The sequence below is a fragment of the Pyrgilauda ruficollis genome, unplaced genomic scaffold (genome assembly GCF_017590135.1).
Source record: "Pyrgilauda ruficollis isolate IOZ18807 unplaced genomic scaffold, ASM1759013v1 scaffold47, whole genome shotgun sequence".
In the NCBI taxonomy this organism is placed as follows: Eukaryota; Metazoa; Chordata; class Aves; order Passeriformes; family Passeridae; genus Pyrgilauda; species Pyrgilauda ruficollis.
Window position 1 is genome coordinate 5,093,896 of NW_024526266.1, and position 22,732 is coordinate 5,116,627.

The window sequence follows — 22,732 nt, forward strand, 5'->3', positions numbered from 1 at the left end:
CCCTTTACAATGACCTCAGGTTTTATCTCAACACTGCTAAACCACATCCAATTTTTTATTTTTGTGAGCATTAAAAGATCTCTGATGATTAAATCTTTCCAATACAGAATTTAGTGTTTCTCCTGGTTTCTTCTTCATGTTATTTGTTGTCAGCAACTCAGGACTAATTTATTTTTGCTGCTTTTCTAAGTTGGCCATTGCTTCCATTTTTGCAGCTTTTGTATTTCTCAACAGAGTAACCATTCATAACCAATTATTTCCCCTCCCCTATGTGATAGTGGTCTTATAAAAATATGAATTATTTGTATTTCAATAAGCTAGCATCCCTGTTTCAAATTTTGTTAAACGCTATCACATTTACGCTGTAATGGAAGAACGCTAGAAGAAACCGAGGACCAGGCAACCGTGTTTCAGCTAAGCCAGCTTTCCTTGCCAGAATCACAAGTATGGCTGCGACAAACGGCAGGAAAGGAGAACTGCCCTGGTGAGAAGCTGCTCCTGAGCAGGACTGGCTGAGGGCAGGAGCAGGTGCCTCACCTGTCAGTGCACTCGTCGATGTTGCTCTCGCAGTTGGTGCCCTGGAAGCCCGGCGGGCACCTGCAGGTGTAGCTGTTGACGTAGTGGGTGCAGGTGCCCCCGTTCCTGCAGGGCTCGCTCAGACACTCGTTGGTGTCTGTCTGACACCTCTCCCCTTGAAATCCGGGCAGGCAGATGCACGAGAAGGAGTTGATCTCATCCACGCACGAGCCTCCGTTCTGGCAGGGATCTAGGACAGAAGCACCACAGCCAGGGTTAAAATGGGGACAGTGAAGGGCCAGGCCTAGAGGGAAAAAAAAGGGCTCACACAGCCCAGAGTGGGACAGAGCACTGACAGGTTTTTCTCAGCCACTTTATGGAACAGGTAATTGCAAAGCATTATCAATTAGAAATTTCCAAGGACGTGTGGATCAATGCCGACCTTCAGGGCCTAAAGGTTTCTCTGCTGGAATTTGTTCAACCAAAACCCAAAGCCTCTTGGTTTAAAATTCAAATGCTGCTTTTGTGACAGATGCCTACTGATACAATAAAAACAGAGCAGCAACTGTTTCTTCTTCCTTACCAAGTTTTATTTATCAGAGAACTCAGCACAGACTCTGCTTAACACAAGAGAGAACTTGTGTGATTAATTTTCAGCATGAAAGCAGTCCCATCAAATCAAACCTGTAAGTGTATATTAGCACACATATGAGCATTTATGCACTACTGAGCACTTGACATTTTTCCCAGCATCACAGACTGACTGGGGAAAGGCTGGCAGAAAAGCCCACAAACTCCTACACCACCAAGGATTCTCCTCAATCACTGCATTTCTTTATATTTTCCTTATCCCTACCATGCTCTTGCTACTTGCATACCACTGTTTTTTGGTCTAAGCCTCCTACTTCTGTATTCCTTCTGCTTCCACAAGTACCAATCTGCCTGAAAGATTTCTGCCGTTCAGTAATTTCTTCCTGCTTTTTTCCTTCCACTTTTGGATTTAAGACCCACATTCCTGAAGCCAGATTCCTTTTCTACTCTGCATTCCACTGAGCAAAAGCTTACTATATGAAGGCAGAGAGGGAAACTGGGAGGGGGGAGGAAAAAAGGAGAAAGCAAAGGGGTTGAAAAATAGGTTACCAAATTTTTTGGATTTAGGACTACCTTTAAGTACTACTAAAATATGAACTTGAAAATGCAAATAGACTCCACCAAAAATTTGCAGTTTATCATAAGTATCATAAGCTAATTCTGCTTACTGGGAAATGAAGAAAAGCAATGTGAAAGGTAATTAAAGCTCATTTATTGACTCAGAAATATGCTCACATGTTAAGAATTTGTATTATGAGACACACCTGCATCCATTTAAAGGTCATTTGACTACTGCAGAGAAAAAGCACCTTCAAAGCAAGACCCCTGGCAGCTATAAAATGTTGTGTCTGTGGCAGTCAGCCATGTATGAGTGAAGCCAAAAGCTGTGCATTAATTCTCTGTGCCACACATTTACTGACAGAAGAAGGAGACTCGGGTATCAACTTTTCAATAAGTTCCTGTTGTTGGAGGGTTTGTTTGCTTCATAGATTAAAGACATTTGGCTCAAGGCATGGAAGGTTTTTGTTATGCTAAATGAAATCAGCTGTGGCAGTAATGTGAAATGCTTCTTCAGCCTCATGGGTGTGCTGCATAAGACAACACGGGGTGAATCCCACAGCTCTCAGAACACTTAGGAGGAGGGAGAGAGATGTCCCAGCTGTTCCAGAGGGAAAGATGAACACTTGGAGAACGTTTTTATCTTCAGGCACCCACACAAAAACTAACAGGACAGGCAATGATTTTGTTGGCTTCAGTAAGCAAAGCTCTGGGTCACTGCACCGTGACACTTTTTGTGCTGTACCTGTCTGCTCAGAAAGAAGGAATTAAAAGCTCAGCCTGAGCCAGACACCTCAGAAGTTCTTTGAATGCTGCTCTGGGGGCTCCCATGGTAACTTTTGCTAATAGACTTGTTTGGATCCTTCTCTACAGCAGTCGTGAATTTACATTTTTTTTCCAATGCAAAACACAATTTGCTAAATTCACGCCTAAAGTCTTCAAAACTCCATTTTGGTTTCAAGCTGATAGTAAAAAACAGGGGATTGGGTTTGTTGGGTTTTTTTAATTTTGTTTCAGGGTGGTTGTTTTGGATTATTCTGTTCATTTGGTTGGGTTTTTTTAAAGACCTGGCCAATCTAAGAATTACAGCATTGTGAACTGTTCCAAGGTTTGATAAAGCACTTTTCAAATAGTAACAGATGAACTTTTAAACACGTGGTATTTCTCAGGAGACTCTGGTTTTATCTGATGGTGATATAAAATATGCCCAGTAAGAAAAAGAAGCTACTATGCATTTGGTTTCCTTTATAAACAGCAGTGTCAAGGACATGAAATTAATACTTGTTTTCTTGCAATTTGAGCTGTTCCAGTACTCATCAGTGTATGGGCTACCCTCCTGCAACTGATACCTATTCCAGAACAGAGGGCCTTCCTGCTCTTAATTTGTTTTCAAATATGGATTAACTGGAACTGCAACAGGACCCACTCTTCCCAGAATATTAATGTCATACAGACATTTCAGGAAGGACTGCTACACCCCAGATTCCCACCACACCTCAATCAAACCGAACGTTGAAATACAGGTAAGCCCTGCAGTGGCGCTTCAACTTAATGGATTAAAATTTCAGGCAAATATAACTTTGCATTTAACAGTGCTTCTTATTAAGGTATGTAAACTCTAAGGGCCTTTTCAAGTTAAGGATCTGGGAACAAGAGCTACCACCAGTTAGGACACCGTGGTCCATTTCTAGCAGCCGAACACGATGGATTTTGACTGCCTCAAACATTCCAAAGCTGAAGTTTGGGGTTTTTTTTCCCTTTGGCAAGAGATCATAAAAGACCCTTCCGAATCTGTCAAACAGCAGTCAGCAAATTTATTTTTGGGAAAGACTGGGAAACACAGGGCAAAGTGCTGATACCCACTTGCCAGGCAGTCGTCGATGTTGCTGTCACAGTCCCCTCCGGTGAAGCCCGGCCGGCACTCGCACAGGTAACTGCCCTGGATGTTGTGGCACAGGGCATGGTTCTTGCAGGGCTTGGAGAGACACTCATCAATATCCACGGTGCATCTTTCCCCTGAAAGGTGCAGAGCCCAAGGGTGAGACCCCTCCCAAAGCATTGGCCACAAGGCTCAGAGGCAGCACTGCTCGGCACTGGAAGCACAGCACGCTCCCCATCCACCTCACCTTCCCAGCCAGGGGCACACTGGCAGGTGTAGCCTTCAGAGTCAGGAGATTCTTGGCAGATTCCCGAGTTCTCACAAGGATTAGGGGAACAAGGAGAAACCACTACCTGGCAGTTCACACCTGGAGAACAGAATGGGAAAAAGCAGAAGAATGTGCTGCTAAGAGCTTGGTGCTGCTTGGAAGAATGAACAAAGAGGTTGTAACTCACATTGTGTGATTATCCCACACTGCAGTGGACAGCACTGCCACATTTTGAAAAATCTCAGCAGAAGGAAAAGGAGAGCAGAGCACTCCTCATGAGCTCAGTGTAGAAGCAGCCATGGTCATTTTGAGTTTAATGCCCCTCCAATTTCCAGGGCATTTACGTAAATTTCGTCATTTACAAAGAAAATGAAGATAAGCTTCCAACGGGGCATTTTTTAATGATTCCAAGCAAGGCTTAGACAAGCCCTTGCCAAGTATTCTATTACTGTATCATGTCTACAGGAACTGACTAATTTAACTTCATAGAGCCATGGCATTTCCCACCTTGATTACTATTTCCACAAAGTTTAATGAAAAGAAATTACCCTAAAGGTGAAATGAAGTAAAAAGGGAAAAGATAACAAACTTTCTCTGAATTGTCACCTTTGAATCCCTTCCTACAGGTGCATCTGTATCCATTCAACAGATCCTCACAGGTTCCTCCATTCTGGCACGGGTTTGATTTACATTCGTTCCCTTCTGTTGAACAGTAATCTCCTACCCAGCCTGGGTCGCAGACACACTTGTACCTTGAAAGGCAAACCAGCATTAATTTAGGACATTTTGAAGTAACTCCTCTACCAGTTTCTCCTGCAGATTAGTTTTAGAGAGAAAACCAGAGGAACCCTCTTGAGAAGAGCCCTAAGTTACTTTGGATTGCTTACCCCTGCTGTATAGTTTTGAAAATACTGAAAATAAACCCTCCCTTAAAACCACTCTTCCCTCATTACAGTTTTCACAAAGTGCTCAGTCAACCAGCAGTATGTTTCTGCTTTGATAAGACCATCTCAACATATTCAAACAAAGACAGAAACAAAAAAAAAAGATTGGGAAAAAAAGTGGAGGAGAACAATAGGTTCCAAAGATAACTAGACTGATTTAATACCAAATAGTGGTTTCAAATGAAAACAGCTGGCTGGGAGCAGGAGCAATCTTCTCCATCACGTTTCAAACTCTGCAGTAGAGCACACCCCACCCACATGACATAGAAGCAAGGATTTGGTGAACCAGCCTGGACTGAGGGCACGCAGCACACGCTGGCCTCTGTCCCTGCCCTGCAAACACGGCTCCTTTCACCTGGCACCGTGTCAGGTGTACGTGGGTACAAATGCAAAGTGACACACAACAGACAAGATGAACAAAAACCTGTTTTCCACGCTTTCAAGGAGGCTGAATTAGCAATAAAAGCAGCTTTCCTGTCAGCTCCGGGGAAAGTGCTGCATCCTGCCCTAGAGAGCTACCTGCAGCAGCAAATCACTTCCTTGCCCAAGTGCTGACAACGCTTCCCAGGAGATAACACATATTTGGGAGGCTATTCCATGTACAGTTGGGAACTTGCACAAACAAAACAACCCCACACTCACCATTACCAAAAAGAAATCTGATTTAGGGCTCCCAAAATCAGCATTTTGTCTTCCTGGATGGGAAGATTTAGAAGCAACTACTGCCATCAAAAGACCCCGAGAGAATTTTCCTTTCTTTTCTCAGACATGCAACAATAAGAGTAAAGCTGACAAGATCTCAGCAGTGCACAAAGTGTCCAGGGTGAAATACCCATCCCTAGAGCAAAAGTTGTCAGCCTGTTCCTTGATACAGTGTTTGGATAGGAAGAACAGTACTAGCCAATAAAGACAGTCCCCATGCTCAATGCTTTAAGTTTTGATGCAATAGATTGCTGCTGCTCCCCAAAGATTTAATTTGGAACCATTTCTTTATTTTAATTGCATTCACTCAGCTCACTAGAATCAGCAAACCCTCCCTCTAGATGGTGGCAGTACACCCTGCACCCCTCGGCCATGCAAAACCAGCAAACAACACAAGGCAGGACAGAAAAACCTACGTTGACACACCAGCTGGTGAACGAAGGTCTACACCTTACTGTGATTGTGTCATAGGCATCAGACAAATTGGGATCCTAATCTGAGAAACTAGAGAAAAATCTAGAGCTGGAAGTCTGGACAGAGGAAGACAACAACCCAGAAGACAGCAGGTGGGTTCAGCGAGTCCTCACCCAGTGGCAATGTGTGTGCAGTTGCCATGCACACAGGGGTTGCTGAGGCAGCCATCGGCCTGGGACTGGCAGTGGGGGTGGTGGAAGCCCTCGGGGCACACACACCGAAAGCCGTTCACCTCGTTGATACACGTGCCGCCGTTGTGGCACGGGCTGGACGTGCACTCGTCGATGTCCACGTTGCAGCGGGGGCCTAGAGGGAAAAAATCAACACTTCCTGAGCTGCACTTCTTAGAACATTGCTTCCTTTGCACCTCTGCAAGAGCACACACCGAGACACAGCTCAGGGAAGCCAAGGCAGCAGCACGGAGCTCACATGCCTCCGTGCTTTAACTCAAGCCAAGAGAAGCGTTTCTGAGAGATGCAGCACTTTACTGTGCTTGGAAAACAGCACTTACACTCAGCAAGTATTTACAAACTATTCCAGAATCTCCACCAAAATCACCAGTTAATATTGATTAGGAAAGCAAAAACCACTCAGCTGTATCATGCTTGCAACAAACCTCTTGAGCTCCACTTGTCGTAGCCCTGCTCCTCTGCTTTGAAGTACCTACCCTTTGAACAACCAATAGTGCCCAAATGTCTGCAGTAAATACAGTTCTTGTGGTTTATTGCGCAAAAGGGGCTCTAAAAAACACCGTTTCCTGTTTTGCCTGCCTCTGATTACGACTGCAAGATCCTTGAAGCAGTGACCAAAAGGACTTGTAAGGCTGGAAAGCTAAACAGAGTGAATGATGCAGTAAGCTGAAAGCATTTTTAACAGAAGGAAATTACAAAGTACCAAGACCCCATGCAAGCCAGCTCCGTAAAGACTGGAATATGCCAATTCATCACATTACTGCATTATTTTAACAGTGTAACAGTAAGAGATCCAGCACGACAACAAATATGGAATGCCAGCAACCTAGTAGAGTGGTAGGCATGAGTGATCAGCATCATCCCTCATCTTATTCTGGGAACTAGAGAGTTCCATCATGCCAGAGCCATACGAGGGAAGGAAGGAGCATCGGGAATTTAGAAAGACCCCAAGAGAAAAGCACAAGACACATGAAATATTTTAGTGCTCTAATGCATTTCAGATCTATTCTAACTAGAATCATTCAGTAATAAACAGTAACAAACGTGATGAGAAAGCTATAATAAACAGTACCAACCGCCTCACAATGATTATTTCGTATGTTTGTATGGCTCAAAACACAGATGCCCTTACAAACAGTGGTGAGATGTGCTTGAGTCATCAGAAATAGTCCTGATGTTGGCTCAGAGCTCTAAACATGGATCCAGAGGTGTTTAACCACTTCTTTTTTCAGCCCCACTTTGATCGTACCAGAGAAATTTTGTAGTTTAAAAAGAAAACAGAACAGACCATGCTACAACAGAGAAGTACTGAAAAAATCAGATTATTCATCTAAAGACTTCAGAGTGGGAAGCAACTCATGAGAACACCAAGTTAATGTTCTGATTTCACAGAAATAGAAATACTGCTCATGGTCAAAGCCCAAGGCAGAGTCTAATCAAACACCTCTCCATATTGTCCACAATCTCTCGGTCCCTGGAAAGAGGCTGTAAATAATAAACCAAAGTCACATGGGTTTATTTGTTATAAACCCAAGAACCATGAATTGGACTTAATTACCTAACAAGAATGGCATTTCACAGCACAGATTAGGCCATTTTTCTTTTTGGTAGAACTGGCTGTAATGTAAGATGCTAAGATCCAAAGATTAGAAGGATTAACTGAATCCTTTGCAGTCAGTATGCAAAGAACACTTCCCTGGCTACTCGGATAACCATCTTCAAAACAATTCAGAGCCCTTGGGTAGCTGACTTTACCTGTAAATCCAGGTTTGCAGGCACAGTTGTAGCGATTAATGCCATCGATACAGTCTCCATGAATGCACGGGTTACTGGCACAGTCGTCAAAGTTATTCTCACAGTTTACTCCTGGATTAAAAATAAAAGAGTTAGAGGAATAAGGAGGGTAAATTTTACAAAGAAGGCAACACAACTGTTTTCCCAAAATAGCCAAATTAAGAATCCCACCTGCTTCAAAGTCATGCTGGGGGCAACTTAAACAAGGTGATGATGCAGAAGCAACACCAAGGAATGTCACCCAAGCCACTGGGTGCTGACTAAATATGACCCTGAACTTGTACTAAATATTTAAACAGAGGAATAAACATTTTGAACACTATGCCTAACTTTTCTGCAGATCTGATTTTTTTGGAGTAAAGAGGAAGCAAATTCTCCCAAGATCAGTTGCAGCACCAGTGAGGGTTAGGCAATCCACACAAACACACCAAAGTTCAGCATGGAAAAGCAATGTGAAAACGATACTCTCAACTTAGCACACACCCAGAGCACAGGTAAGAAACAATTATCTGCTTGAATCCAAGCCTTCCACTCGTGTTTTACCTACCCGAGGTGCCCAGCAAGCAGTTGCACTGGTAGCCATTGACGAGGTCAATGCAGCGCCCTTGATGGAGGCAGGGATTGCTGTGGCACTCGTCGATCTGCTCACTGCATATGACACCCGTGTAGCCAGGGTTGCAGATGCATCTGTAGGAATCAATGCCATCCTGGCATTCCCCGTGGTGGCAGGGATCAGGATGACAGTTGTTGATGTTCTCCTCGCACAGAAAGCCAGTAAAACCTGAGGAAAAGGCAGAAGTAAGGAGTTCACTTAGGTAGGATGCTGCAGTGAATATAATGCAGGTATAGAAAGAATTGTATCAAGAATCAGCAAAGTGGCAGAGAGCACAAAGGGTAACTGGGCACCTCAACTGCACTTCCAGCCCTGGAACACAACACTCTCCACTGTTCACAGCATTACAGAACAGCAGCATGCACAGAGAACCCTGACACTGGAAGTGGTCACCTTCAGTTTATTTGGAACAGTAGCCACGAGAGGAAACATGTAAATCTCCAGAAATATTTACTTGCATCAGTATAAACTGTCTGAAGGCACACTCCTGCCATTATTTCTTCTGCACACTGTAACAGTAACAGGGGAACAGAGTGGGGCTGACCTTGTTAGGATAAGAAATTACTGCAAAGATTGCTGAAACCTTCCCAAGGGAACTCCCTTGGCTCATGTCAAAGCTTCTGCAGCTCAGCTTATTAGAAAGTTTCTTGCCTCCTTCACTGGGAAACTTTTCAGTAACTGCAATCAAGCACAAACTGCAAACTTATTGCAGGCTGCATGCAACCTCTTGGTTAGGAGCAATGAAACAAGCAGCAATTTGGCCTGTTTCATTCTGCTTCAGCTGGGAAACATCCTGAGCAACAGAGAGGGACAGAACCTAGGCACAAAAAGGGCTAGAGGGTTCAGGAAGCTAAGGGCAGCAAACAAGTCCCTCAAGAGCCCTGCTCTCCATGATGGAGCAGAGCTATGTAAGACAGGGAAGAGTTCAAATAATTTTTTTTCAGAGCTGAGGTTTTGGAGCAAAATACTGCCTTCCAGCAGGTGAAGATCAGGAAGACAGAACTTGAAATTTCAAGACACCAACTGGAGACTGATACAAACCAAGCTGCAGGGAATTTCAACAGCTGAAGAGTGGTTCTCACCTGAGTATTACAAGTGGATAAGAGGCTCCCCATTTTTCATACAGGTTTGTGGTTATTTCTGTGGTCAAACATACCAGGTGACGGCTAACATTTCCAAGTTCTGCGAACGTATGCTTGGATGAATGGGTGTGGAAGTGGGTGGGGAGAGGGAAGGGAAGCTAGTTAGAAAGATGGATATAAAAAGATGTTAGGGAAGGAGAAAAAACAAACTGATAAGGGGACAAATGGTGGCAGAGGGGGAAAAAAAAGAGGGCAGAGACAAATAAAAGAGGAAAGACCTGAAACAACCCAAGAAAAGAAAAGCCATGATCTACCACTGGGAAGGAGAAGTGGAATAATGCCAGAAGGGAAAGAAAAGACAAAAAGCAAGCAGTAAATAGAGCTATCTGTACAGCATTTGGCCAAACATTTTGCAGTTTTCAATCACGTTGGCAGCTGGCGATTACGGGAACATCACATCACTCAGACCATGAGATCAGCAGAGCAAGAACATACTCAAACATTATTGTCCAGTAACTTCCTGCCCCAGGAAGAATTCCACATTTCAGTCTTACAGAAGGCTGTCAATATTAAATGTAATACTTAGCACACGTTCATTCAAAAGTCATTACCTTGCCTGCTATTATAGCTCAACTGAGCCACTCAGAGATCAGGAATGTTTCTGGATCTCTTAACTGAACATACCTCACCAAAACATGATTTCCCTCTTTGCAGACAAGAGTTAGACTAGAAAAAAAAACATTTTAATATAGAATATGAGAATCCTTCAGACAGGATGGAAAACAGCCCTAATATGGCATCCCTCTTCCATTTTCAGTCAAATATTTAACCACAGATTTTACTAAGAACTGCTGCTTCAGTAACATGCATTTGGTTGCTTTCAGCCTGAAAATGCTCCATTACATCATTTACCTTCATGGAAGCAATTGCCTTCCCTCCTCAGGTGGGATAGTACCTACAATTTCTGTATTGAGGTGATTTATGCAGTTTTGGTGCCAAAGTCAGAACTTGCTTTTCAAGGCACAGCTCTCCACACTGTCCTCCTCTACACTACCCAAACCCACCCCAGGCCTGATAAGCTCTGCAGTTTCAGTGAACAAAAGCAACCAGAACACACCCCAGCCTGAGAAAGACTAAAACTACTTCCAAGTTTGGAGAAGATTTGAGCTTTTCCTTCTTTTTGCAAGTGTCTGCTTGGTTTGTCACATGAAATAGTCAAAAGGAAAATTCTGACCACAGCAATTATTCCTCTCCTGGTCAGAACTACTGCATTCTCCTTCTTCCAACAAATTCAATGCCTCTTCAGAAACTTTGGGAATGGTGGAGACCACATGTGAGAAAAAACAGGCTATTTTTAGGCTAAACTCTGTTACATTTTGTGCAGTGAAGTCAAATTTGCCTTAATAATTTGATTATTGGAATGATTCAAAATGAGAAAATTTGCACATAAAGCTAACCAACCTCACTGCACATTACTGGGACTAAGACAGCTCCAGGAATTGTTCAGCTTTTTCCCTAATGGAAGAGCTAAAGCCAAGGCATTTCATATCTGAATCTGTATCATGAGCAGTGAATCAGGGACCTGAAAGCAAGCAAGTGTAGCTCCTCACTGAGAATCAGAATATAACAGCTCTGAACCCTCTTATTTGACCAGATGTAAAAATGAAGATAAAAACATATCTACACCACCCCTGGAGGTCTGAAGATAAGAAAATCCTGTAATTAAACCTGACGCTTCTGAATATGTAATTCACCAGGCATTAAAAAACCACCTGACTTCTGGCCACAGCTCTGCCAAAATTTCTGTGTGGTACCTGACAAATCATTTAAAATAATTTCCACTCAAATTTTCAGTGGCATTTCTTCCATGACTGTTACTGCATTTCAGTCTTAGCCTTTTGACATAAAATAGCCAGATGCAACAGAAATCAGAATGCACAGCAGCACCGCTCTGTCCATCTCTTGTTTTTCAAGTGCACACGATATAATCTGACTTGGGAGAGAGGGAGGAAAACTCCAGAAAAGAGCTTTCACACTGATGTTTTCCCATATGTGTATTCCATAGCTAGAAGAGAAGCAGCTGTCATCTTCTGGGAAGCAAAAGATGGTGCTGAAAGGGGGAGGCCAGAACTCCCATCAACTGTGAACTTAACAGCCACAAGTGAAAGGCTTCCTCTACTTAAATACTATTCCCTGCACAAAGGAGTGGACAAAGCTCTGCAACAAACAAGCAGCGTTTCAGAGAAAGAAAGAAAAAACAGTGACATCTTTGAGACCAGCCTTTCATGTGTTTATGTTCCAAGTTCTCTCCACCCAGGGGCTCTGAACAGCAGACTGACCTGTGGCACACTGGCAGTCGTAGCCGTTGGGGCGGTCAATGCATTTGGCTCCATTGAGACACGGCGTGCTGGAACAGTCGTCTATGTCAATCTGGCACACGGCCCCACTGAACCCTGAAAGGAACACAAACACGTGGAAACCCAGAAGTCACTGGAAGGAGCTCATCTAGACAGCTGCACTGTCAGGAATTACCTCTCAAGCCCACCCAAAGAGAAGCTCAGCCAATCCACATTCAGTGGCATCACGAAGCACAGGCACCACGCCCCGCGTGCACTGGCTCCTCCTGCAACCCACCCTCCAAAGGTTCTGTCCTCCAGGTCAGCTTGAAAACTGAGATGGCCAAGCCAAAGAGAAATAAAGCAGATGGAGCTCATACTGGACAGTATGCCTGCCTGTAAACCTGAGATCCCACTAATAAAAATCTTTAAGGCAATCAAAGCAAGTGGCTAAAAATAAAATAACAGTGCATACATCACTAGGGCCTTCAGACTAGAATTACTACAGCAGTATGTAATGTGCTGCAAAATAGCACTGGAACTTTCAAAACAGTTATCGAAATAACCAAAGTATTGACAGGTGATGTCAGGTGATGCAGATCCGTGGGCAGTTTGAGGGAAAAAAAGCATGAGGAATTCTTCATGGAGGAAGGAACCAAAGCAAGAGCCTGAACATCATTAGTTCAGTAAGAAGGGATGCAGAGTAGGCTTTTGTCATGTAAATTCTGAACTCAAAATTTCTTGTAAGCCATGAAGAAAACGGGTGATGTTCACTCTACAGCTAACATTGATCCCTCAGCTCGGCTCTTTTTCTTTTCCAGTGGACCCCAATTCATCTCACTCTTCATGCAAGCACCATAAACTATACTGATGCAAAACCAGCTTCTGCCTAAAAACCTCAGAAAAAGACAAAAAAATGTGCAGAGGGTCTAATCTTTAAAATGTGCTGAGAATCTCACTACAGTTTCCACAACAACAGAAGCTCGTGTTGCCAGCTGCCCTTTTAGATGAGTTGTCCAACTGTGTGTTTGTCAGTGCTTACCCAGTTACAGGAACAATATTACTGCAACCAACATGGAACTATTCTGATTTAATAGTGATTGCAACTCATTCACTCACTGCCCTAAGAACAACAGAAACTCACAAGAAACATTTCACCCACAACATCTGTGCAGTTCTTGGTAGGGTGAAGCAGGAAAAGCTTCCAGAAATAAGAACTCACCAGGAGGACAGACACAGAGGAAGCGGTTGACTTTATCAAGACACACTCCATTGTTCACACAGGGATTACTTAGGCATTCATCAATATCCTCTTCACAGTGAACTCCTTTAAAACCTGTTAAAAAATAAAAATAAATAAGAAGAGGTGACTAAAGGCTGTAGAAAGTGCCCTTGAGAGTGTAACTGCCTCTCATACCAGTGCTGAAAGTCTAAGCTGAGCTCGATTGCAAGTTTGCAGTCTGGACAGAAACTATGAGGTAAGAATATACATCAGAGGCTAAAAAGGGATGTTGGTTGTGTAGATTTCACTGTTGCTGAAGATGCTCACCTAACCAGCAATAGCAGAAGTCAATGCTGAATTCACACCTAATGTTTTCTTCCACTTGAGAAGGGGTTATGTTAATTACTTTGTAAAAGGTATATAAACAAATACGACAGATAGTTTTAGCTCAAGGGCTTTTAGCTAATGGAAGAGTACAAGAAAAACATTAAGAAGGGTGAAATACTTGGAACTAGCCTTTCCTGTTCCACCTTTCAAAATATACTATATATTAATAAATACTATGTTAATAAAAACTCATTGTAGTTGTCAGGGTATCATCTGATCTCCTGCAGGGGTCACAATTCTTTATTTATATTTATGTTTTTAGTACTTCATGAGTCTGTGCAATTGCCAACTTGCGTCCTTTTCTTTTTTCACCCATTTCTATCAGAGTGCAAAATAGAAGACTAACATTGGTCATTGGTTACATTGGCCATGCAAATTTTACAAGAACAATTTCAACGAGTAGCTTTTTTTACAATGACTTCCTCAGTTCAATGGGAGCTCGCATTATTTGGGGTATTTTAAGCAAAGAAAAACCCCGAACATCATTATCCAAAATCATCGTATGCATACCTCAAAACACAGTCACTCTTTTAAAGGTCGCACCTGCTTTGCTTTCCCGAAGAGAAGACTCTCACACGCACTTTACCAGATGCAGTACCAAATACTTTCACCCATACTCAGCTCAGAAGGATAACTTCCTTGCTGATGCAGAGACTGGTTTCTTTCTCAGCCCTCTAATTGCTTTCTCCCTCCCACACACAGATGCCAGGTCCACCTGGCTGGTGCCACCACAGCGGGCTCTCTGTCACCGTTTAGCCTCAGCCCTCTGCAGCTTGGTGCTCCGCGCGAGCAGAGCTGGCAGCCCTCCCTGAGCTCTGCCTCCTGCTCTCCTCCTGTGCTGCAAGTCCCGTCTTTGTCAGAACTGCCCTCACCTGGCATACAGAGACACGTGAATCCTCCAATTTTATCCAGGCAGGTGGCATCGTTCTGGCACGGGTTTGAGTGGCACTCGTTGATGTCCATCTCACAGCGAGGGCCTGTGTAGCCCTTCAGACACTCACAGTGGAAAGAGCCCTCGGTGTTGACGCATTTCCCGGCGTGCTCACACGGATTGCTGTTTGCTGCAAGGAAAGGAAAGACGGGTGTGTGTCAAAACCTCTCCCCAGAGCAGGAAAGCCACAGCATTCTTTATTAGTCGTGGTCTTTTCATGGGCATTCCTTTCTGGCAAGTAATGTTGGGGAAAGATTGTTCATCCTGCTGGGGAAAGGCCACTGAAGAAAACAGTGGCAATTTCCTGTCTGTCAGGGGCAAAAAGAAGGATTGCTGTCACCATCAGGGACCAGAGGAGTAACTCTGCTCCATATTACTAGCGACAGTTCTCAAGAGAAAAGTATCAGCCAGCAGGGATTAGAGAACTAATAATGGTTTCAAGGCTTTATTTCCAGATCACATTTTACATTTACTTCATTCCTGAGGCCGACAAGATGCCGCCACAGCCACAAAACAGCCAAACTTGTCCTTCTTGTGCTCTCAAAAAGGAACAGCACTCTTGTCCAAGGCAGACTGAGGAAGGAAATTCAAAGAAGTGCTTCTTTCCAGCCCTTCCATGTGCTGGTTAGGCAGTACCTTCACGCATCACTCTCTAGAAGCATGAACGAGCACTCACAAAACTGTAAGTAAGTCTCTAAGGGTCCAGTTAATCCCCAAAACAACACAACAGCATGCTATCAGAGAACTACAGCTTTAAAAGCCCACGTGGTCACCAGTCTTGGAAGGCACTCAAAAGATCCAGCCATATTCTGGCTGTCAAACAGCCTTGATATATTCCTACCCAAGCCGTAGCTGCAACAGCTCCCACACGAACTGCGGCACTTTCATTGCACCCTGCAGTTCTAAGGGACAGCTTAATTATCACATCTGTTTGCAGGCACTCCCCACACAGTGCTAAAGCCCTCTTGCTCAAGGAAGAATGGTTAAGCATCCCCCTGCTTTTCATATTCCAGCTCAAACATGGACAGCTACTCCAGCTCAGCCCTTTGCCCCAGGTCTCACACAAGGTTTAAAATGCATCTGAAGGCACTGAAATGGAAGGGGGAGGGCACAAAAGGAGTCCCAAGTATATGGAGAAGCTATGACAAAATGTGTATTCTTTCACTGACAGAGAGGAAACAGGAACTCACCCATTGCACATTCATCCACATCCTCAGTGCAGTCTGCTCCCTTATGGCCCTGGGGACAGGTGCAGATGTAGTTTCCATTCACAGGGTTGGTGTCACAGAGAGCACCTTTCTGGCACGGATTGCTAACACAGGCATCATCCAAGTGGCACAGAAGACCTAAAGAAGCATCCAAGAGTTTATTAAAACAGAGAGATGCAGCAGTCAGACTGTATTTTACATAAATTCTGTGTCCTGATATTTCAGACAGAGACTGCCACAGCGAGAAACTTGAGTAATATCTTACAGGCTTGAACCCATGAACCACCATAGGGAATTCATCACACACTTATAGAACACCATATTTAAATACAAATTCTGTTACTTTAGAGGTGTCTCCAGCACTTCTGAAGCAGGAAAATGGCTGACCATTATCAAACTCTCAGCCTTGGAGCAGTTAACTAATTCTTCTCTCAATCCAGCATGATAATCTTTTTGACATCTGAAAAGGTGCACATGAAGCTCACTTTAATTCAGATATGCAGATCACTTTTATTTCCACGTAGTTAGGAGATACACTTTCACCTAACCTAAACCAGAAAATTTTCCACTATACCAGTGAGGATGCCCAGGTCCTAAACACAATCATGTAAAAATATCTAAATTTGCTTTCTGGATTCAGACAATTATTATAAAGGTCATAGAGCAAGTCACACTCATGTGCAACTTCTCAAGCAAATACAGATTCTGCTAAGGGCTAGAAAGAGATCTTTCCTCGCAACCTAAACTACTAAGGTTGCCTTCTAGTCTGGCACAAATATTTCTTTGTCCCAGGCTAGAGGGGTTTAACAGCTCTTTGCTCACAGACAGTGCCTTTCCTCCTGGTGGCAAAGTGCGTAAAATAAACACGCTGCTTCAAACAAGCGCATAAACGCCAAGAAGCACCTTCCGTGGAAGTGCCAGACTCGTGCAAGTCATGTGCCCTCACCTGCCTTCCCCTCTGGACAGATGCAGGAGAAGGAAGCCACCCTGTCGATGCAGGTGGAGCCGTTGGCACAGGAGGCAGTGAAGCAGTCGTCGATGTTCTTGCTGCAGTCATCCCCGCTCCAGCCGTTGACACAGACGCAGGCATAGCCCCCGTTGTGGTTGGTGCAGGTGCCCCCGTTCTGGCAGGCATTGGGCTGGAGCTGGCATTCATCCACATCCTCGGTGCAAAACTGGCCTGGGGCACAGAAACAAGCGGGTTTAATGGCACCTCAGGTGCTGGGACTCAAGGAGGCTCCTGCACAGACAATATGACCAAAGGGAATGCTGTAGTTCCCCCGATTGCTGCTCCTCAATTCCAGCACCCTCCAGTGCCAGAACTTCCACAGCACTGTCATCAAATCAGGCAAAGACAACCAGCATCCCTAAATGACCCCAAAGCAGGAGCTGGGCTGCAAATGACTTTAAAAGAATGACTTTCAAAATAATGACTTTAAACATGCACAGTGCAAGAGCCAGCAGGCAGCCTGCAGCTCATTGGAGATACATCTGAGAGGAGGTGAGGAGCAGAAAGAACGAAGGGCTGCCTGCAGGGCAGCCAGAGGAACTAAGAGAAAAGAAGGCATGACAAGAAAATCTTGGCCAAAGGAGTATCAACAGGTCAGCAGCAAGGTTACACCTGTCAGGAGAACTAAATTCTTTCCTGTATAATTATTCAATGATGATTACTCAGTGAGGAAGAATAGAATTCTTAAAACTCTTCCACCTGAAATATTAATTTTTGCTTGCCCCAGGTATTGTACAGACAACCACAAATACTTGGGGGTTTCTTGGTTGTTGAAACATTATTTTATTTTTCTTTAGTAACAAAATAAGTAGTCTAGAAATGTTCTTACGACCAGAGATATTAGAGAGAAGAAAACAAATGTACACTCTCAGGGAGACTTAAGGAAAAGGACCAAAGGACCAGTAAGAATGAAATAATTTTCAGAGGATGCTGAACTTTACAGTCACATCTACAGAAAGCTCTGCAATTCACATTTAGTGAAGATTTTTTTTTTCTGAAATCCATCTTGCTTTGACATGAAAATCTGGAGAACCTACCACTTGCAATAATATTTTGCTTCAACAGTTATTCATCTTCCCCATTAAAGTTGCATAGTTTACTTTTAAGCCAAAATTGTTTAGCCAAAATTTCAAGTAATTTTGAGTTTCCTGAGCAGATAAAACCTCACGAGCACCAGCCCATTTCTTCCCAGGCTGGCATATGGGTACACATGTGCAACCACAGAGTACTGGTCACAGTCCACAATCTTCTTCTTGATAAACTATTTCTCTCCTTTCAGTTACATTAAAAACTCTCTAAGCACTGTAAGTTTGCCCTTTTTTTTTTTTTTTTTTTTTTTTTTTAACACTTCTTGGTAACTTGCTTTTGCCACCCTTCCGAAAACATTGATAGGATGCACACAGCATCAGAAGATAGCCCTTTATCAGAGAGTGAGATTTGATTTGTTTGATGTGACCTTCCCCTCTTGCCCAGCTGACACCATCTCTCACTGGCTTTCTGTTATTTGGGTCAAGGCTCTTCAGCAAATGTGCTCCTACCACAAGATTTCTCTTCCCCAGCTATTCTATCTGCTGCACATTTACGTTTGCATGGAAGTCCCCTGGTATTCCAAGAGTAAGAAATTCAAGAGCAGGCCACAAGTCTTCTCTGCCAATGCACCTGGGCACCAGTTTATTCAGGCTTTCCAAATTAAAAATACTTATCAGATGTTGGTAAGTCACATTGTTTATTAATGGCACAGAAATAATGATGCAAGAGCACAGACACACCCTCCTCCAATACACCAAACTGAAACATTTATCCTGAGCAGGAATCCAAAAGCATCCAAATGTAACCATCTCCACCTACTATACTCATGATTCCTTTTGTTTTCAAAGTACTTAGATAAATCCTAGCCTTTGATCCTGTGAGACTTGGATATTTTTTTCCCCACTTAGGGGCAAAGAAATAAATTTATTAAAAGAATAAGTTGAATAAGTTGCACAATTGTGTTCTGTGCATATGTTCCATTCTTTGGTAGGACTACTTCACAACAATAATTTTATCACTTGGAAAACCGTAACAAAATTTTGACAGCCATGATAATTACAGTAGAGTTTTCAGAATTAATCTTCAATTCCCAGTTTGCTCAGTGAAAGAGTTGGGGAGAACTTGATCCCTTGCTATTGTCATCTGTGAAACACCTCTGTGCATTATGAACAAACCAACCATGCGTTTGTCACACTAGAAGTGGCTTGTTCAGGAGCTCTCAGTGCTGCCTTGTCAGTGGCCACCCTGGAAAGAGTCAGAGCTGGGGCTGCCTCTGAGCAGTCACGCGTATCTCGCAGCTCAACACACTCCACTCCCTTCAGGAAAAAATAATCAAGACCTTATTTGCTTATTATAAAAGTGATTTTCCTTCTGTTCTTGGAGGGGGCCCAGCCCAGATCAAAGCACTCCCTCTCTGAGGAACCCTCGCAGCGCTCACATCATTTTGGGTCAGCCAGCCTGAGCTGCTGCCACCAAAGCACCAAGAGGTTTTCGGCCACAGCACTCCACAGGGTGGTGCCTCAAAAAATCATTTGCCTTTCGACTGGCTGAACAGAACTAAATACACAAAATGTCACATAACTCCGTATACAAAATATAGCATTCTCTGGGCTGTCGGCAAGGGCGATTGAGCATGGGAGTACGTGCTGTAAATTTGTACCTTTTTTGGTGTTGGGGGATGTTTTTTATTGTTGTTTGTGATTTTTTTAAGCAAAGATGGGCTGAATAATCACCCATATAAACTATCAGGGCTTGGTTCTGACTTCCCATTTCGAGTGTCATTGGTAATACCAACACCTAGTAGTATTTTTAGTATTTTTTTTTACTAGTACTTACTCTCCACTTCTAGAAAGGACAGCACCAAGTGACATCATTGATGTCCTTGCAATAACCCTATGTTCTTGGCTATTCTATTTTTCTGCAGTCCTAAACTAAAACAAACTTTTAAAAGGTCCATCAATGCCTCCACAAGAGAAGAACACACAGCTTAAACTTCTACAAGCACTTGAACTGTATTTTAAAGATATGCCAGATTTGAGCTCCTTGAACCTGGTCCTCACTTGGCTTCTCCAATTTCTAATGCCCCTCTTGCAATACAATTGTATCTGTGTTTAATTATGAATAGGAATCAGAGCTGCACCTTAATGCAATTTGTTTTAAAAACAAAGGAAATCCAATTCAATATATTAAGAGGCATAAATGAACAATTAGCTATTGCATTTTACTATTGAATATTTTAATGAAAAGATCTTGTTCCTAATTGAAGACTTCTCCTACCAGGTTAGTTAGATTTAAAATAAAGTGGAAAGAGTTCTCATTTCTGAAACAATTTACTTAAGACATGCTGCTTTGACTTAACTGTAACAAAATAAATATATTTATTTGTAGCCATGTAGTTGGCAAGCTTGTTTTCTGCTTGTTAAGAGTTTTAGGAAGGATCAAGTCTTTCATTCACAGAACAGAAATTCAGCTTCCAAGGGCAAAGTCCATTATGGATTGTACAAACTGCACAGTGTAATGCACAGTGTAATAGCCCAAGTCACTTCTGAATGCTACAACCACTGAATGTTAATTCATCTAGCTGCATGTTTGTGTAGGTATTTCTTTCCTTGTGCTCTCACTAGTTTCAATTACTTTTCTAAGGACACACAGTAAACACAGGCTGAACTACTGAAGTGTGAATATACTTACAGTACAATATTTTGATGGGGAAATGGGGAAACAGACATAAAAGACAAAAAGAAAGGAAACACAACTTACTCCAAGAAGGTAATGAAAACCTAGCCTGACCTTGGCATTTGCAGAGCCTGGGAAATCAGTAAAATGCCGACTCAGGTTCTAAGTGACCTTGTACAAAGTAAACAGCAAGTCCATGTGGTATTTCAAAATTGAAAACTAGAAGTAGAAAAAGGGAACAGCATTCAACTCTTAGCACTTTTTGCCCACTATGAAACTAAGTTACTTCCTGCATATTTCCCCTCAGAAAAGCCATGTGGAGTAAGTCAGACATGTTTGCTGCTTTGATTGCTCCCATTTTCAGAGCTCAGGAACTGCAAGGAACTCCAGGAGCTTGTCTTTTGGCAGACACAGGGTTCAAGGCCTCCCTCAAGTAGTTGTACCAGATCTCACTGATGAGAAACAGCCAGCCCTTCTCCTTCTTTATGTTGGAAAGAAAACAAAGCCTGATTTATACAGGTAAAGCAGCAGACAACATTAGAGCAATGCTACACCGAAAGTGAGGAGCATTAGCTTGAACAAAGCAGTCAGTGAAACAGCCACCCTGGAAAGCAGCACCAGACATCTCCAAAAAGCTGATCCTACCAAACCTTAGAGGGCTTGCATTAACGTCAATTCCACCTGCATTGATCCTGTAGCCTAATGCAGGACCCTCAGACAATTCAAGCAGAGGACTTCATCTTTGGCAGAACCCTTTCCAAAAAGGAGAACATTTTCTTGGCCTCTTAACAGCAGGAAAGTCTGCTGATGCACAGCTGGAATATCAGAGGCTAAAACTCCTGACAGCAGATCTAATACAGTTTAATCACTAAAAACATTTTGTAGGGCAAAGGGTGCAAATACTTTCCTGTGCCTTGGAAAAAAAAAAAACCAAAAAAAAAAACAGCTCCTTGAAAACTCAGCTGGGAGGAGATGGCAATATCCCATTTCTCTCAAAATCACAACCATCCCAGTACTGGGCTCAGACTGAACTAGAAGTCAGAATATCTTACAAGTTTAGTGATAGTGGAAAGGTAACTTGCTGAGAATCACAAACCTGGTCCTTGAGGTCTTAAGAGACCCACTGGAAAGGGAGCATCAGGTTTCAAGAAGCTTTTATGCCTTCATCCACTCAGTAGCTCAAGAAGTTTGTCACTTATCTCAGACACAGCACACAGCGGGGAGGTCATTAGTTCTCCTGAAAGGGTTACCTGGGAACTATAAACCACATCTAGACAAAAACTCTTTGAAAGAGTAGTTTAATTCATGAAGTATTCCAAAGATTGCTGTATGGGTTTTGAATACAACCAGTGTAGCTCAAAAAAGCATGGCTCATTAGAACTGTTTGCATTTTTAATCCAAGTTTCAAAGGACTACTAAGTGAGAAAGTGAACGGCATCTTATCAAGACTCAAGAAGGGGCTAAGAGATAAGGAACAGTATTTGTGTACATGACCAAATCTAATCGTGGCAGAAGGTCATCAGTGCTACACTCCAAAGGACCATGCAGTTTCTTCCCCTCTCCAACCACACGTGTGCACATTCAGGATGCCAGCTGGCAGGCCTCTGCTGGCTGGAGAAGGACACTCCTCTGTCCAGTTCTCTCTTGCAAGGCAAGAAAAATGCCTGCATTGACAGTGTAACCCAACATGCATCCAGCAGCTCAAAGCTCAGTTTCCTTCACGCTCCTGTGTGAGCCTTCTTGGCAAACAGAAAGGGAAAAAATTGCATGGAACCATTGAGCCTTCCAGGAAAATGGTATCTATGAAAAATACTCTAGCTCCCATGTTTCTGAATTGTGTATTTGTAAAAGCATTCAGTTCAATCTTTAACCCACAGAATTATCCATACTCCTTGAAACAGTTCAGCAACATTTAATGCACACAGGCACTGGAGTGTCTAATTAATGACCCAGAAGTGATGAAACAGTAGGCAGTGGTGGCTTTAACAAAATAACATTTCTCTTTTCCAAGAGGAAGCCAGGGATTTCAGGCAGATTCAACCAAGTGCAGGCAAGGCTGGAGGCACAAACACCAAGCAAAATACAAAGGCAAACAGACTTGCTGCAGAAGGTTTGGGTTAGGCACTCCTTGAGGAAACACCAGCTTCCCTAGAAGAGCTCAGCAGGGACCTCTGCTCAATCACAGCTTTAATCAGCAAAATAAACACCGCTGAGCAGACATTTGACTGCAAGGAACAATAACTAATGCAAACACTGGTTGTGCAATGGGGATGGCACAGCCTCTGTCAGGAATACATTTTGCAGTACTGGAGCCACCACCTC

At 43.1% G+C, this 22,732-nt stretch overlaps 1 protein-coding gene across 3 annotated transcripts in view; it reads right to left on the reverse strand.

Annotated features, from left to right (window-relative positions):
- The window catches only part of NOTCH2 (notch receptor 2), an 81,706-nt gene that overhangs the window by 26,207 nt on the left and 32,767 nt on the right, over positions 1 to 22,732 (reverse strand). The window contains exons 6-17 of one of the 3 annotated variants that reach the window (XM_041478871.1): positions 16,643 to 16,876; positions 15,679 to 15,834; positions 14,430 to 14,618; positions 13,171 to 13,284; positions 11,952 to 12,065; positions 8,465 to 8,698; positions 7,879 to 7,989; positions 6,046 to 6,238; positions 4,419 to 4,564; positions 3,792 to 3,911; positions 3,529 to 3,681; positions 538 to 766 (exon numbers count right to left, since the gene is read on the reverse strand). In XM_041478871.1, coding sequence (XP_041334805.1) covers positions 538 to 766; positions 3,529 to 3,681; positions 3,792 to 3,911; positions 4,419 to 4,564; positions 6,046 to 6,238; positions 7,879 to 7,989; positions 8,465 to 8,698; positions 11,952 to 12,065; positions 13,171 to 13,284; positions 14,430 to 14,618; positions 15,679 to 15,834; positions 16,643 to 16,876 — 1,993 coding nt within the window. Of the gene's footprint in view, positions 1 to 537; positions 767 to 3,528; positions 3,682 to 3,791; positions 3,912 to 4,418; positions 4,565 to 6,045; positions 6,239 to 6,599; positions 6,764 to 7,878; positions 7,990 to 8,464; positions 8,699 to 9,612; positions 9,771 to 11,951; positions 12,066 to 13,170; positions 13,285 to 14,429; positions 14,619 to 15,678; positions 15,835 to 16,642; positions 16,877 to 22,732 lie in introns of those variants that run through there. The other 2 variants (XR_005956075.1, XR_005956076.1) reach the window with 2 other exon arrangements.